General features: G+C 33.5%; 1 protein-coding gene and 1 long non-coding RNA gene across 3 annotated transcripts; one reads left to right on the top strand and one right to left on the bottom strand.

Moving 5' to 3' along the window:
- LOC107625493 (50S ribosomal protein L6, chloroplastic-like) lies at positions 11,488 to 14,236 on the bottom strand. Its single transcript, XM_016328139.2, is given in 4 exon segments — positions 11,488 to 11,938; positions 12,743 to 12,942; positions 12,944 to 13,052; positions 14,004 to 14,236. Coding segments are annotated over 4 exon segments (681 nt in total). The 5' UTR covers positions 14,039 to 14,236; the 3' UTR covers positions 11,488 to 11,601.
- Positions 14,241 to 15,713, top strand: LOC107625494. Of its 2 annotated transcripts, XR_001617286.2 has the most exons (4): positions 14,241 to 14,721; positions 14,824 to 14,942; positions 15,040 to 15,304; positions 15,389 to 15,713. It is a non-coding gene; the product is annotated as an uncharacterized LOC107625494 (long non-coding RNA). The 2 variants fall into 2 exon arrangements; XR_001617285.2 differs by having other exon boundaries at positions 14,824 to 15,304.

The raw sequence follows: 17,724 nt of genomic DNA, 5'->3' as shown, positions 1-17,724 counted from the left end.
AAAATTAGATATTAAATTAAATAAAATAACTTTAAATTATTATTTTATTTTCTTCTCAGAATTACCGTTTTCCAATTTTCTATCAACACTCAGACTTATTAATTGTTTGATCATTAAAGTTTGCAACGGGGTGCCTAACTAATTTTAGTTAGCATTTATGGCTAATCCCCTATTGGAATTTAGAGGTTAGGATAACCTAACAAATAATAATAATAATAATAATAATAATAATAATAATAATAATAAATATGTAACATTTTAATTATTTTTTTTGGTACTTTGGCAATAATAAAGTTCTAATTAAACTCAAAATGGAATGCATTATTCTATAACTTATGAGCATAGGGTATTAATAAAGTGAACTTTTTATTTTGTCTTTCCAATATTATATTTCGCAATTTTCCAGAAATACTCTAATTTCTCAATTAGCTGAACACAAAACTTTGTACATTAGGGGTTAGAGCATTGGATAATTAATAATTGTCGATTTAGAATAGTGCGCACCTAACAAATAATAATACTAGCAATTGATTATAATGTGATCTACAGTGGTTAGTGACAAAATGATTTACAGAGCTCGCAAAGAAGAGATATGATGACAACGAGAAGGCCTTGTATGGCAATAATAGCCTAATATTCCTGATACTGAATGTTTTTGTCAATAATAGCCTAATATTGCTAGAATGAATATTTTTGGAGATTGATTTGCATTATCTTCTTAATATATTAAAATTGGGTTTTCTCCCAATTAATAAAGGTGAAGTGTCGATCTCTCGTAACTCCGTTTTCCCTCCAAAATGAACTTTTCTATTTTCTATTCTAAATTATTTTATAATAATATATTTATTATAATTACATTATAATTAATATTTAATGAATAATACATAATTATACTAATTTAGAAACATATCTTTATTATAATTATATCAAATCAATATTTAATGCATTATTAAACTATTTATCAATTATCAATTAAAAATACTTTTAATAATAATAATAATAATAATAATAATAATAATAATAATAATAATAATTCTCTTCCTTTCGGTAGCTCATTTTTGCTTCCATGGCTACCAATGTTTCCTGTGTAATAACCGAAGAGAAGAAAGAGATAAGAGAGAAGACAAAGTGGAACTAAAAGCATGTAGTGAGTTTGAATAAAGTAAAACAATGCTGAAATAATTCCTACTCCCCTTTCTTTCTTGGTGGCGTGAAGCAATAATGACCCATCAAATCAATTATAATCTCTCTCATGTTTCCAATGCATATATTAATTATTCTCAATAAATTTTGAGTTCCATCACAAGTTAGGAGAAGAGATCCGTTGAGGGCATAAGGCAAATTGCAACATTTGCTTTCCTGATGGATTTATTTTCGGATCATGCATTGGATCTTTCATCAAAGTTGGGCTTGGTTGCAACCATATTGAAATGGGAAAAATATTAGAGATTGAGTAAAGAATACTCCCTTTGATTTGAATTTCTCCCCCTTTCAAAATGTCACAATGCTCCCCTTAATGTATGCTTATGTTACCAAGGGAAACACTTAACCTGTAACATTTTAAATCAAGCTTCAAGTAACAATGTTATTTAGCATGTTTTATGATGCTAAATGCTTGATTTATGAGCAGTTTTAATTGATAATCAAAACTCATTTGATATCATAAACTGATTTACTGCTCAACCTTTTTCATACAAACAAAAATTTATCCAAATATTTTCCAAACATTTCTTGTTAGTATATCAGAGCAAAACAAAATGATGTGAAAAATATTTGAAGTACACATGATCAAAACAAGGCAGTTTTTAATACAATGCACAATTTAAAGGAACTGCCAAAAATAAGTTTTCAATCCAACAAATTTATCAATGATGAATCAACAGCCAAGCATCAAAATCAAACATCATCATAAACCAAATGTAGTTCAAGCAATATAGTGAATGCAATAACGCATGCATTTTTTGAACAAGGGTGATCATGAATTTTCAATTTTGAAAATTTCAACCCCTGTTTCCCTGTTTTGTTCCAATTTCAATTTTGGAACTTAAATTTCCTCCCCCTTTTGTCATCATGGGGGCACCTGCACAAAACAGAATCAAACATAGCAAAATATTCAGAGCAAAGTAGCAAGAGTATATCACAATATCCTAGAGAGTATCCTAGAGCATTGAGTATCAAGTCATGCTCATACAAAAAACAGATTGAGCCTAGTGGAGCCAATATCAAACAGAGTAAAGAAACAGTCACTAATCATCAAAAAAATTAAGTTGTTCTTCAGCATCTCCGACACTATCATCTCCCAAATCTTCTTTAAAATGTTCCATCATCAGATTGACCCTATCTTTGCAATTTTTCCAAGCTTTCTCATTGTCAAAGGCTTGCTTACGGGTTTCTTTGGCTGACCGATACATCAAATCCGCCATGTTCGAAAATTCTCCCAAAATCTGTTTGATGGACTTGATTGTTTTGGAAGATTCTGGTCTGCCTTCATGGTCACTATCCGATGCAGCAGTTTGTCGCCCTTTGGTTTCCTTAGTTGCTCCTGCTCCTCTAATTGAAGACACCTTGTTTTCTACAGCCTCATTCAACAAATCAACTTTAAAGTACTCAAATATTCTAGTTAAAAACATACCATAAGGCAAATTAGCCTTTCTGGTGCTTCTAACAGAATCCCACATGTGTCTAACCATAATATAACCAAAGGATATAGGAGTAGAGGTAACCAAAGCAAATAAGATGAGACAGTCAGAAAATGTTACTCGGTTGTGTGAGCCGCTTTGGGGAGTCAGAATATGTGTGATGATGCGATGAAGCAGAGAATTGACCGGTCCTAGAGCTTTATGTGTTGGTATGGTGCCATGCAATCCAGAAAGGTTCTCGCAAATGTGCTTGAGAACAGTCTTGTATGGAACGCCAACTTGTGTGTCCCATTTTTCCACCATGTATGCTCGTGGTCCTTCATCCTTGAAGCCCAGGGCCGCTCCAATAGTCTCAGCATCAAGGGCTATTTGAACCCTTTTGACATAGGAATGAAGGGTGCCGTCAATGAGCCGCATATTGGCATAAAACTCTCGAACAAGACCAGGGTAGACTGGTTTCTGAATGAGAAGCAAAGGTTTCCAGTTGAGTAGTTCAAACAGAGGAGAGACGTTGATGCCCTTGTTGGTGAGATTTTCAAGGCTAACAAGATAAGTTGTGCACAAATGACGCTTCTCCATAACCTCCTTATGAAACTCAAAAGAGGTGCAAGAGTTAAATCTGCTTGGATCAAAGTGGGAGTGAGTCTTGCCATATTTGTCTCTAAATTCCATGGATTCCAAGTTTGGAGGTTCAGTAGTGTCATTGAGTGCAAACCCCTGATTCTTCTGGGAGCTTTTTCCAGGAGTAGTCCGCTTCAGTGATGAGGGTGGAGGTGAAGGAATGGGAGAAGTATAAGATTCTTGCTCTTCTTCCTCTTGGGGGTCCTTGTTCTTCCTGTTTCGTCCTCTTCCAGAACTCTTTTGGGCTACTACCTTTCTTCTCATGGCTTCGGTTTGTTTGGTTGGAGGCGAGGGAGAGGATGAGGAAGTAGAATGTATGTGGATATGAGTGTGCGTTTGGGGTGTTGATGGTTTTTGAGAAAGAAGAATTCTTTCACTCTTTCTTGGCGCGGTTTTCTTTTTCATGGTAATGGGGAATGGGATATGAAAGGGTGGTAGTGATAACCGAATTGAGAGAGGGAGAGAGACAAGGTGGGTGAACGCATTTAATGGGGTTTGGAAAAAGAATATAGAGAGTAATGACCATTAGTGGACGGTTAATGACCATAATGGGTGGTTATTATCCAAAAATGATTTCCCTTTTAACTTTTGAAATCCAAAACTGAAAACTTGTTGCCTTAAATCAAGGGATTAGATGGATATAGGGATTTGATTTGACAATAACCACTTCCAAGGAGATTTGATGACACAAGAGGAAGATTCTTATTTGTAGAAAGATAAAAGATATAACTGTTAAGGTGGGGTCAAGGAATTTTGGTGGGGCCCATAAAATTTTGAATTCTGCGCTGCCTCCCCCTTGACCACAGCTCTTCCATCATGCCATGATTTTTATCTCGTCCAAACCTACGAGCAAAAACTGAACAGAGTCACAAATTCACAGATAAATCTTGAACATACACCCACACTTTGAACAATATCCGGTCTAGAGGAGGTAAGATACATGAGTGAACCTATCATTCCTCTATACTTTGTTTCATCCACATCTTGGCCATCGTCATCTTTTTCAAGTTTTGTTTTAGGATGCATTGGAGTGCCCATTGCTTTGGAATTTTCTAGGCCAAACTTTTTAATAAGTTCTTTTGCATATTTTCCTTGGTAAATAAAAGTGCCACTAGGAGTTTGTTTAATTTGGAGGCCAAGAAAGAAAGTAAGCTCTCCCATTAAACTCATTTCAAACTCACTAGTCATGAGTTTTCCAAACTCTTCACACAAGGAAATGTTGGCCGAACCAAATACAATGTCATCAACATAAACTTGAACAAGAAGTATATCATCATTAGATACTTTAATGAATAAAGTAGTGTCGGTGGTACCCCTTTGAAATTCATTTTCCAACAAGAAGGCACTAAGCCTTTCATACCAAGCTCTTGGAGCTTGTCTAAGCCCATAAAGAGCCTTAGATGATTTAAAAACATGATTTGGAAACTCTTTATGTTCAAAACCGGGGGGTTGTGCCACATACACTTCTCTATCAATAAAGCCATTAAGGAAGGCACACTTAACATCCATTTGAAACATTTTGAAACCTTTATGGGCGGCATAGGCAAGAAGCAACCGAATTGCTTCCATTCTAGCTACCGGAGCAAAATACTCATCAAAATCTATACCCTCTTCTTGATCGTAACCTTGGGCCACTAATCTAGCCTTGTTACGAACAACTTGTCCATCCTCACCAAGTTTATTTTTAAAGACCCACTTAGTACCCGTTACCTTCATACCATCCGAATAAGGTACTAATGTCCAAACCTCATTCTTGTCAAATTGAGCTAGCTCCTCTTGTATGGCCTTGACCCATGATGGATCTTCAAGAGCTTGTTTGACATTGTTGGGCTCCATTTGTGACAAGAGAGCAAAGTTGCTAGGTTCGGTTTTCCTTTTGGTGGAGGATCTTGTTGTTACGCCATGAGAAGGATCACCGATGATGAAATCATGAGGATAACCTCTCATAGATTTCCATTCTCTAGGCTTTCGGACAGGTGTAGAACTTTGATGAACTTCTGGTGGTCTCACTGTTTCAGTTGCTCGTGCCTGTTCAGGAGACAAAATGGAAGTGTCTCCTCCAATCTGACGAGACAGAATAGGGCTGACAGATTCTTCATTCTGGACAGATTTGGGAATTTCTTTGCTTGTTCCATCTTCACAATCTGAATCAATATCCTTCACAATACTGGGAATTAAGTTAGAATCACAAAAAGTAACATGTATGGATTCCTCTATTGTCCTATGCTCCTTGAGATAAACTCTATAGGCCTTGCTTGTGGTGGAATATCCAACAAACATTCCTTCATATGATTTTGGATCAAATTTTCCAAGGTTTTCCTTATTATTAAGCACAAAACATTTGCATCCAAAAACATGAAAGTACTTAAGATTTGGAGGGGTTCACTTCTGGTTTGAGAGAAACAACTCCTTCTGCACTTGTGGTAGTTGGAAATTGAGGCCCTTCGAGAATAATCTTCCAAAGTCTGTAATCCACTGCTTGTACGAATATCTTCATCCTCTCCTTCCAATAGGTATAATTTTTCCCATTGAAAAGGGGGGGTCTGTTGCTTGATTGACCTTCAGTTAGATTATAAGACACCACATTTGCGCCACTGTTTTCTGCCATGAGGATCTTTACTCCAAGCTGCAAAGCTTGATCTCTTTGAGACCAAGCTCTGATACCAATTGATGGTTTCAGTGGCTAAGAGAAGGGGGGTTGAATCTTAGCCCCTTTTTTTATGTTGCTGACTCTTGCTGAATACAGAGGAGGCTTTTCTGTTTTAGCTCGTCTCTGGACACGAGAATTTTTGTTTTTGCTCGTCACTTGCCACGAGACTTTTTGTTTTGTCTCGTCACTTGGCACGAGACAATTTTAGTTTTTGCTCCTGTGCAGTAGAAATAGAAATGTAGAATTTTGTAATTAAACATTTTAATAATGTTTGTTCATCATCAAAATTAAACAAGAGTTTTCCAAACTCATCATAGGTACATGTAATAAGCTTTTTAATTTGGGAATTTGATTGTTTTGGTTCCGTATAATAATATGTATTTGTGGGAGCGTATGTAGGTGTCCATTCTTGAGAGGGACGTTCAGGTTCGGGAGCGGAGTAGGGAGGATACGGGTAGTGTCGGAGAGAGCGGTGAAGAGTGCGGTGGGGTGCCTTGGGGATAGTGCGGTGCAGAGGTGGGATGATAAGCGGAAGAATCTGCAGATTCAGGAGATGCAGAACTACTTGGCTGATGATTGATGATGCAGGGGATAGTCGTGATAATGGGGGAGGATTTTTTTTATTTTTGTTTAAGGGTAAAATTGTCCGAAAAATTTTATTTATGGACAAAAGGACGATTTTATAACGTTTTGTAACGTTGGGGATGATTTTAATAACAAAAAAAGGTGAGGGACAAATTTGATTTTCACTCCAGACCTTAGGGACGAAAACAGTACTTAACCCTAATAATAATAATAATAATAATAATAATAATAATAATAATAATAATAATAATAATAATAATAATAATAATAATAATAATAATAATAATAATAATAATAATAATAATAATAATAATAATAATAATAATAATAATAATAATAATAATAATAATAATAATAATAATAATAATAATAAAGTTTGGTCAACATATATTTTATTTATACAAATTCAGATAAATTAATTCACAAATCTCACATGGTAGCTTTTATGTCATATATATATATATATATATATATAATTTTTTTTTGTGATTCACAATTAATATATACATTTATATATTATTCATATATATGGTTTATATGTTAATGTTTTTATTGATTCTCTTTATTATTATTTTTTTGTGGGTCTCTTTTTTGCTCTTTATTTTAGTTATATTCATTGATTTCTCTGTATTGATGCTCTTTTTATTTGAAATATCGTGACAATTTAGAGTGTATGTTGTAATCCATGTGATATTCGTTAATTTGGTATATCTTTGTAGATGGTTTATGTTATAATATGTTTAAGGAGTTGACTTAAAATTATAATATGATATATAAATTTATAATATGATTTATAATATGCTAAAATATTAGGATTATCATATAGATATTTTTTTATTTGTCCATTAGATCCAACTATATAGGATCTTGAAAATTATGCAATTATGTGATTAGTTGTTTTTTCATATAATTATTGTATTGATCATTTACATTAGTGAGACTATTTTCATTATTAATATTTATAAGTATGCTATTATTTGTATAATTTATTGAATTATCTTATTTGTTTAAATTTAATTCTATTGAATTAATTATTCAAGGTGCCATTGCTATTTCTATTTTTAAAGAATTTTTTTAAATATTATTTAACAATTCTAATAACATAATAACAATTAAAAAAGACAGAACAAAAAATTTTTTAATGTGAAAATAGAACAAAAAGAATAAATTTATTTAATAATTTTTTTAGAATATATATGTTTTTTTATAAATAATTATTGTAAGGCATGATAAATTATTAAATTCTAAAAATAATTATTAAGGATAAATGATTATTATAATTAAAAATAATATCAATTTAAATTATATACAAATAAACCATGCCAAACATAACAACTTAAAAGGGTTACTTTTAAAAGAATATAGTTTATGATATTTAATTTTTTACTATTTATTAAAAAAAAGCATAATTACTTGACGATATTTATTTTTTAAATTCACTATGTATGCAATTTTTTTTTTGACAAAATTTTACTCGTGATGGTAATTCTTCTAATGGTGTAAATGTAGAAAATAATATTTTAGCTTTTCGATATAATCGATATATTATTAATAATGAATAGTAATTTACCCCTCATATTTTTAATCAAAGCATTTTGACGATAGTTTCTATTTATAGATATTAATGAATGATTGTTTCTTTAAAAATAAAATGCATTATGATTTTAGGTTATTTCATAATTAACAATAATACTTGATTATTTCTTTAAAAATAAATTGCATTATGATTTTAGATTATTTCACAATAATAATTAATGTTCATAATATTGAATTACTCTAAATTTTTTATTTTTTATCGTTAGTAGTTAATCCCAAATTAAAAAAATTATGTTGAATTGTTGAATAGTCCAAGTATAACCGGAGTTAATTTAGTTTATTTGTTTATTAATATAATTGATTGAAAGCATAAATGATAAATAAGACAAGCAAATAATTAGAAAAATAGAAAAATAGAAATTACTTAAAATAGATAACAAAATAAGTTATAGGGTATTACTTTATTTAAATTATTAATAATTAAAAAAATAAAGGTCAATAATTATTTTTAAAATAGACATTAAATTTAGTTTTATGGTACTAATTTATTTTTTATTACGAAATTATTATTTCCTAATCTATTTATGGGCAATACATATATTAATTATAATGGCAAATTAAGTTATTTTATATTAAATGACTTATATAATGGTCATCTCATTTATTATCATAAATGTTGAATTAAATAAGTCATTATTATTTTTGATTTATAATTAAATGAGAATAAAACCAGAGATACTATTTTATTTGGCTTTAGAATTCAATGGGTGTCACACTCATATATAAATAGTGACTTCCGAATTTTGGTCTCCAACACATCAAAGCCACATTCGTAACTCTTTTTCCATAAAAGGAATTGCGATTCAACTCTATCAGGAATACAGAAGGTTTTCAAAGAACAAGGTAATGGTCTGATTTTGTACGAATTCTAAATATTCGAACTTATGGTGTTGTTTTAGTTGGTTGTCGTTACGAGAATGACTCTAATCTATATGTGTCTAAGGAGTAGAATATATTAAATATTATTTAAGTAATTTATTTCTAATATTGGTATTTGATTAAATTAGTTTTAGAGAAATTTAAATTGTTGACTTAATTTATATATTACGACTATTCTTTTTGAATATATTATTTTTATATTTTTTTATATAAATATTAACATTTTAATATAATAACAATAACAAATTATTTGACACATGATTGATTGGATTGTGGTCATACTACTTATTCCCAACAATAAGTAAAAAGAAAAACTCATAGAATGACAGAGATCAGACAAATAAAATTTTTGCATATTTTATTATTCCATGACATAAATTCATAAATAGAATTTATATAGACACATAAATTGATAAAAAAATATATTCTACACTTCAAAAAGACTATAATTTGAGATATCATTATTTTTAGTACAGAAACAAGTATAATTATCTGTGCCGTACACGTGATAAGATTGAAATTATAATTTTAAATTATTTTTTTAAAATTAATTTAAATTATAATAATTTGATTAATAAAAAAGTAATATGTTATGCATTGTTTGATTTTTTTTAATTTAGTGTTAATTGGATTAACTCTAAAATAGTTATTAATCGATTTTAATAATCTACTTTCTTCAATGAATCAAACATATATACTGAATATGATAATAAATAATATAGTAATAGTCAAATCTACCAACAAATATATTGGCTATTATCACACTATAAAATAAATTAAATATAAAGGCTATTAGTACTTATAAATTTATAAAATTGCACTGTCTTTGATTCGTGCAAGGGTTTACTTATCAAATAAACTTAAAATATAAACAAAAAAACATCACTATTTAAAGAAAAGGAAAGATACGTGAAAAAAATGAAAACAAAAAATTAAAACATCACTATTAGAAAAAAAAACTATTAATATGCGTATAGAAAGTTTATACTTTAGACATAGATCTTCTTCTGTTTATTATTTTTCATACCTAAGGGCTACTAACTACGATTCTATAACAGTATTACCTATGGTAGATTATGTAATGAAAAAAGTTTGAAAAATAACGGCAAGAATTATAAGGTTATGGAAAGTCCCAACCAAATTTGACAAGAACAAGACGACTTACATAGAAATGATTCTCATGGATGATAAGGTAAGTTGATTATTTTCCATGATTCTTTCAAGTGATGCTAGGTCCATTTTATAAATTTTTTTGTTCATATTTTAAGTTTATTTGATAAGTAAACCCTTGCACGAATCAAAGACTATGCAATTTTATGGATTTATAAGTACTAATAGCCTTTATATTTAATTTATTTTATAGTGTCATAATAGCCAATATATTTGTTGGTGGATTTGACTATTACTATATTATTTATGATCACATTCAGTATATATGTCTGATTCATTGAAAAAAGTAAATTATTAAAATCGATTAATAACTATTTTAGAGTTAATCCAACTAACACTAAATTAAAAAAAATCAAACAATGCATAACATATTACTTTTTTATTAATCAAATTATTATAATTTAAATTAATTTTTAAAAAATAATTTAAAATTATAATTTTAATCTTATGGACGAGTAATTATCCTTGTAATGAATAATTTTGAGGACTAATTTACATGACAATTAATATTTGGGAACTAAATTGATTGTTACTTACCCATGGACTAATTTGTCTCCTTCGTACACGTCACGCTTAACATCTGACATGGCAGCTTAACATATTTTGTAGGCCAGTTTCGTTAGGAATTGATGGAGTCAAGTAGGCCAAGGATCAATGCTACATATAGAGTTAAATGTTGGGGACTAAACTGTCTAACAAATTAATTTTAATTAAAACTAAAGTGTCTAGTCCAAAATTTTTTGGAACTAAAATGGATAAATACTCTTTGTGATAGAATCGGTCAAACATTTGTTTCTTCTATGTGACCTCACATGGCAGGTGTGGTGCAACTGGCTGAGGAGATTTGGGGAGGATTGGGCTATTCCTGGTACCATTAGGAAACTGTTTGAGAGTTGGACTGGTAGGCATAAGCAAAAACAGGAGTAGAAAATGTGGCTTATTGGGTTTTTCACAGTGATCTGAAATGTCTGGGTGGAACGTAATGCGAGGATCTTCAATAATAAAGAAGCAGGTGTTGACATAGTAATAAAGCGGACATTTCTGAGCTATGAAGAATGGATCGATAGTGATCCTTTCGGTAGTTGACAGGAGTTGTATATTTCTATGTAGCACTTGTTATTAGAGTCCATTGCTCCACTATTCTGTGTTGAACTTTTTTTGTTTCAAAAAAAAAAAAAACACTTTAATATTTTTTTTTTAACTACAAGACTCAAATCCGTTACCTTTCACCAGAAGAAAAACTTGTATCATAGTTTTCTTTTCCTAACCAGTAACCACACTAATTACATTGACATTATAATAAATTTGGCTACGATTAAAAGACCATAAGTAGAGAAGATGTGAGTCTAGCTTAAGATAATCAATATGAATTTCTTTGGCTTGGAACTTTAGTATTTTTCATTACTAACAAATGAGAAAATCAACATGAGATAAATGAAAAAATGAAAACTGAAGCCACGGTTACTTCTTCTTCCCTGCCTTTCCTTCTTTTCTCCTTATAATTTCATCAGCATATTTGATACCCTTACCTTTGTATGGTTCCGGGGGTCTCCATCTACGAATTGAAGCAGCAAACTGGCCAATATCAGACTTGTCATATCCGCTGATGGTGATTCTGGTGTTTTCTTCTACTTTCACTTTCAGGCCATCAGGAATTGTCATCTTAACAGGATGAGAGAATCCAAGATTCAGCACTATCTCTTTTCCTTCTACCATGGCACGATACCCAACACCGACCAGTTGAAGTTTCTTTTCGAAACCTTTAGATACTCCAACGACCAAGTTGTCTGTAAGCGTCCTAATAACATTCATTCGTTATTCGTGAAGGAATGCAGGAGTTAATATATGAGTATGTATATGCACAAATGAAAAGGTTCTCTGACAACAATAAGAAAGTCAATGTATAGTATCTGGAAAATGTAAGCATCAATTTAAATTAAAGCCTTTAGGATGCAACCAATTCCTAAATCTACCAATGGAAAGTTCTAACTCACCTAAAGGAAAAGCATATCCTAGTTGCTATGGCGTCTAGAAATCAAAAGACCGACCAGTTGAAGTTTCTTTTCGAAACCTTTAGATACTCCAACGACCAAGTTGTCTGTAAGCGTCCTAATAACATTCATTCGTTTATTCGTGAAGGAATGCAGGAGTTAATATATGAGTATGTATATGCACAAATGAAAAGGTTCTCTGACAACAATAAGAAAGTCAATGTATAGTATCTGGAAAATGTAAGCATCAATTTAAATTAAAGCCTTTAGGATGCAACCAATTCCTAAATCTACCAATGGAAAGTTCTAACTCACCTAAAGGAAAAGCATATCCTAGTTGCTATGGCGTCTAGAAATCAAAAGACATATCCTAATCGATGTTTTCCTGTAATGAGAATTTAACATCTACAGATGAATAAAAGTTTATAAATTTATAGCATATAGTAAAAAAGTAGTATTGTTTACTACTAATAGATTAAATCTTGTAGCACAATTTTGTTTAACTGCATTATGTATAAGTACAACGACAAGTAGCATGTATTGAGATAAAAACAGAGATGACATGTTCCAAGTCTTAAAAAATTAAAAGAGGGATCGGTAAAATGAAATACCTAAAAAGCCCATGCATTTGATTAGCCCTTCTAGTTTCGACCACCTTTCTAACCCTTAGGGCCCCTGACTCCTGTCTCTCAACAATCACTTCACGAGGATAAGTTAATCCAAGTTCTCCCAGGGGACCTTTTACCTGTATATCCTGCCCTTCTAATTTGATTTTAACATTGGATGGCACTTCAATTGGTTGCTTCCCAATTTCGTGACTCCTTACATTCTGTAGTCATCCTACGGAAACCAACATTTGCAGCAGGAAGAGTTGAAACTCTGACCTTATTTCTCTCACCCAAAAAGACTGTCTTCAAATTGCTGAAATAGGATAGCACATGATCAGTGAGGCTTTTCAAATTTATAAATTAATTAATTTGAGTTAATAGGTTTCCATCATGCAATAAGTTGTACCACTCTATTGAATCCAACAAATGAATAATCAAGAAAAAACAACACCCAAGAAAATCCAAAATTAAGTACAAAGCCTGGTTAAACTTAACTTGATGCTCAAGTTAATTAAGTATCCAAAATGTAATTTCAAACGGAGGTAAATCGCAATGTCCTACTAGAAGACAAGACGCTTCACATTAAATAACAATAACAATAACACCCAATAACAATAACAATAACTAACAATAATAAGAATAATACCCAATCCTCCCTGCCCTTTTTAACGATAACAAGAAGAATCTATTAACCATGTAGAACTTTTTAGAAGACTTCGTGTGGAAGTCCTCTTCAAGCTTTCACATGTAGCTCTAGCACTATGAAAAACATTTCAGAAATGTATAAACATTCCTCAATGCTTCCCTTCTCCTCACAAGCATTTCACCGAATACCCAGAATGCATCTTTCATTCCTTGACATCCAATAACATGAATTATCACGTCATTATCTAAAATTATGGTCATCTTGACAACCAGACTCAGTTTACTCAAAACCCACAAATTCCCCCGAGTATGAACATAATTAGTTGACCCAAGCTTGTACAAGAAGTAAAAGAAAAACCACATTCACATGCTGAAGCAATCAGAGAGAGTTCAGAAAAATAGGGCAGCGTCAAAGTTTGGGAGTTTGTGTGCTCCCATGATAAGGGAAGCTGAATTTCCATAATGGATGGGTTTTGAGTTCATTGTAATTCAACATTTCAAACCATATAATCAGCATTATTGAACAACAGTGAATTATTATTTGCTTGAAGAGGAACTGAATTTGCGTAACAGAAACAAGGAATAGTAATATTTAGAGACAAAAGTAAAATTTTTTTACCTGATTTGAAGAGAAGAGGTAACCGAGGAAGCCATTGTTAGAACTCAGAAGCTTCTGCTGCTGCTTCTTCCACCAACAAAGTAAAAAGCCGTATCCAAGTAGCTAGCTACTTATCTGGCTATCAATGAAGGGTAGTTTAGTAATTACATCTTCCAAACGAAGAAAAGAATCAGAATGGGTTCCGTTTTTCTTCTTTTTGGTCTTTGGGCTATGCCCTTCTAGCCTACCCGAAACCCACACCCAACCCACCTTCTACCCGGACTCCAAATCGCTTCATCCTCTGCTGCATGCTTCATTATCGCCGGTGATTATGGACTGCCGACGAGAAACTGAAGTAGAAGGAGATGAAGACTGCGAGTTCCGATCAGACCTCCAAAGTCAACAGCTCATTTTCAGTATCACTGCTGCTTTGGGATCACGCGGTAATGGCGAAGAAGCTTCTCCTCACCGCGTCTCAACACAATCCGGCTCGCTTAAACCTGTTCTGCTCAGAAACGCCGCCTGTGTCCGCCGCCACCGAGTTCACTCCTCAGTGTTGTAGAAGATCTGGTGCTTGTAACTGCAGTTGCAATTTCCCATTTATAACCCGCATCGAAACCAAGCCTGATCTGCGTTTTGATATCTGCAATCCTGATTTTCCTCTTTGCCTTGTTCCTGTCCGTTGAATTCTTTTGATTTGCAAAATATTTCATTGGTACATCCCACTCTTTTAGCTGTGGTAATTAATGCTCTCTAAACTTAATTGCTGTGAATTGTGATATTGTGATTGAATCATGGATAATTTTAGAGTTAAACCTCATAGTGGTTTCTGACCTTGTAGTGACCTCAATATTATCCCCGAATTTAACACTAGTGTTTCACATTCGTCTCTAAAGCATTTTTCGAGGAATATTCCTTAACAGCACGCTGACGTGTATGGAGAGGGGCCACCTTGGATAGGTAACGGTTATCTGATGTAGCAGTTATCTTTATTTAACTCAATTTAGTCCCTGAAATCATTTATAACCCTAATCTCTAATTTATCACGAGAAACCAGACTGTTTCTTCTTCTCTGCTCTCCTTCGTCTTCTCTGACACCGTTGAGCTTGAGTTGAGTGGAGTGGGTCATGATGGGTGGAGGCAGCAACCATATTAGTAGCTCCAGTAACCGACGTTCAGAGAAAAGCTGTGGGAGGAGAACCACCAGAAGTAGTCAGGAACGAGTTCTAGATAGGTGTGGGTGTGGTAGCCGACCCGTCCTAAAGTGGTCAGGAACAGAGGCGAATCCAGGGAGACCATTTTATGGTTGTCCTAACTACAATGTAAGTGATTTTTGTTAATGAATATACCTAGCGTCGTTGCTTATTAAATTTGTAACATTTCTTCTCCATGGGCATGAAATGTAGTTGCAGAGTATTGGTAAGAGGTAGTGTGGTCTCTTTATGTGGGCTGACAAATTGGCTGATGAAGAAGAAGAAAGTGACAGAGGTAATTATGGCTTTGAAATGGAGGAGTGGAGAATGAAATTTGCTTGGAAACTTAGAAAGTTGGAGTGTGAAGTTAAGGCTCTAAAACTAGCATTTTGTTTGTTGTTGGTTGTTGTTACAGTAATTGTAATTGTTGTTTGTGTAGTATGGAAGCAGTGATTTACAATTGAATATTGTGTAAAACAAAAGTTGTAATTGCTGTACCTTATGATGAAGAAATGAAGAAATGAATAGATTTGTGTAATTCTATTTTAAGTAGCTAAGGAAGTGTAATAGAATTTGAAACATTCAACAATAACATTCCCACATGGTTAATTGTTTTCCAAAGTTGTCTGTGTCAAACTAGACACGATCAAAAGACAACATAGAGTATTTAACTACCATAATCCAAAATACATACACGATCAAAAGACAACATAGAGCATTTAACTACCATGGAAATCAGAAACCATAAAGTTCAATGTTTAAAAGCAAAATATCTTAACAGAAAAATAGCAAAGTGTTCATTTGTTGAATTTTCTTGGTGGTTTGAACTCCGGAGTTGGAACAAAACTCATGGCGTTACGCAACCTTGAAGCTGTAGCTGCTGATGCACCAACCATTGGATCGATAGAAGCACTTGTCGGAGGTGGAGTATTTGAAATTGGAACAGTGGCTGCTGGAGGAGCATTTGAAACAGTTGGAGGAGGAGCACGGGTTGCTGCTAGAGGAATCGAAGCTGTTGCAGGTGGTGGAGGTTGTCTTCTTTTTTGAGGGAGCTTTGGTGGCCTTGCCTGGGGCTGATTTACTTGGTGGGATGCTTCATTTTCATTTTCTGACACCATTGGTTGACTCATGCCAACCTCAATCTCAGTAGCATTGCCCTCATCTGGGACTTCAGGTGCAGCAGGGAGAGATTGTTGCTGATTTCCTATATTAGCTTCACTAGCAGCAGCAGCTGCAGCAGCTGCCACAGCTGCAGCCTCGTCGTCAGCCTTCTTCTTAGCACAATTTCTCTTGTCGTGACCCTTGCCACCACAATGATGGCATGAACCCTCTTTATATACCCTCTTTATCTTGGTGATCTTCTACTTCTTGTCTCCAACCGGGCCTTCATCAACTCCCTTTCTTCTTTTCTTCTTGGGTGCCCCTGGCATCTTCTTAAATTTGGGTGCTTGTGGTTTATTGTGAAGAGACTTCTCCCATAGTTTCTGGCCAGGAATAGGATTGATATGGAATGCATAGGTATCATTGTATGCATCCATTGTCAACCATCTATGACAGAAGTCTTCGGGCTGCCTGCCTGCCCTAGCCATTGCAGCACAAGCATGGACACAGGTTATCCCTGATTCAAATCAATTATATGCATCCAAGTTACTAAGTAATCAACTCCAATTCCAGTATGCAATCCACAATAAATTAAGAAAAAACAATTACAATATCAGAATAATTATTGGAAAGGTAATGACAATTAAAGTAATACCACTTAGTTGCCAAAGTCCACAGGTGCATATTGCCTTTCCCAAGTCCACTACCATGTTTGTCGGCCACCCATGTACCTCGAATTGTTCATAGTCCGCATCTCCGGACCACATTGGCAGCCAATTCTTTGAAGCATTCCTGATCTTTTCCAAGTGGCTACGTTGAACAGGGGGTAGTAACCCAACATGGTTCTTGAATTTCATTTTGTTTCGGGCTATTGTCCTCATGATATACATTCTAACTTCTTCGAGTAGTGTGATAATTGGTTTAGCCCTTGCTTCCTTGATTCTTGCATTGAATACTTCGCAAGCATTGTTACATATGTTGTCACATTTTGATTGGGTAAGGAAGAAGGCCCGACTCCATGCATCTCTTCGCCATTTGGCAAGGTACTCCCAGACTTCCTTCTTAGCTCTCTGAATTTTCATCATCCCCTCATTGAATCCCTCTTGAGTGGTAGATCTTGCACACTCCCACAGTAATCCTCTAAGTTTGTTGTCTTTCCACTGCTTATTGAAGTTTCTCCACAAGTGCCAAACACAAAATCTGTGGTGGACACCAGGGAATACCTCCTGGACAGCTGTGATTAGTCCCTGCAGGAAACCACAGAAATTATTAACTTATAATATCGGGACCCAACCTGGTCCCTTAACTTACATAAGTGACATAAACTTAGTCCCTACATATACATAACTGATATAAAATTAGTCCCTACACATACATAAGTGACATTAAACTAGTCCCGACTAGATAGTCAGTTCTACTCCTATCCCATTATATTAATACAAGCATAT

The sequence above is a fragment of the Arachis ipaensis genome, chromosome B02, assembly GCF_000816755.2.
Source record: "Arachis ipaensis cultivar K30076 chromosome B02, Araip1.1, whole genome shotgun sequence".
NCBI lineage: Eukaryota > Viridiplantae > Streptophyta > Magnoliopsida > Fabales > Fabaceae > Arachis > Arachis ipaensis.
Note: the sequence above shows the minus strand (reverse complement) of the source record. Positions and strands in the feature narration are given on the sequence as shown.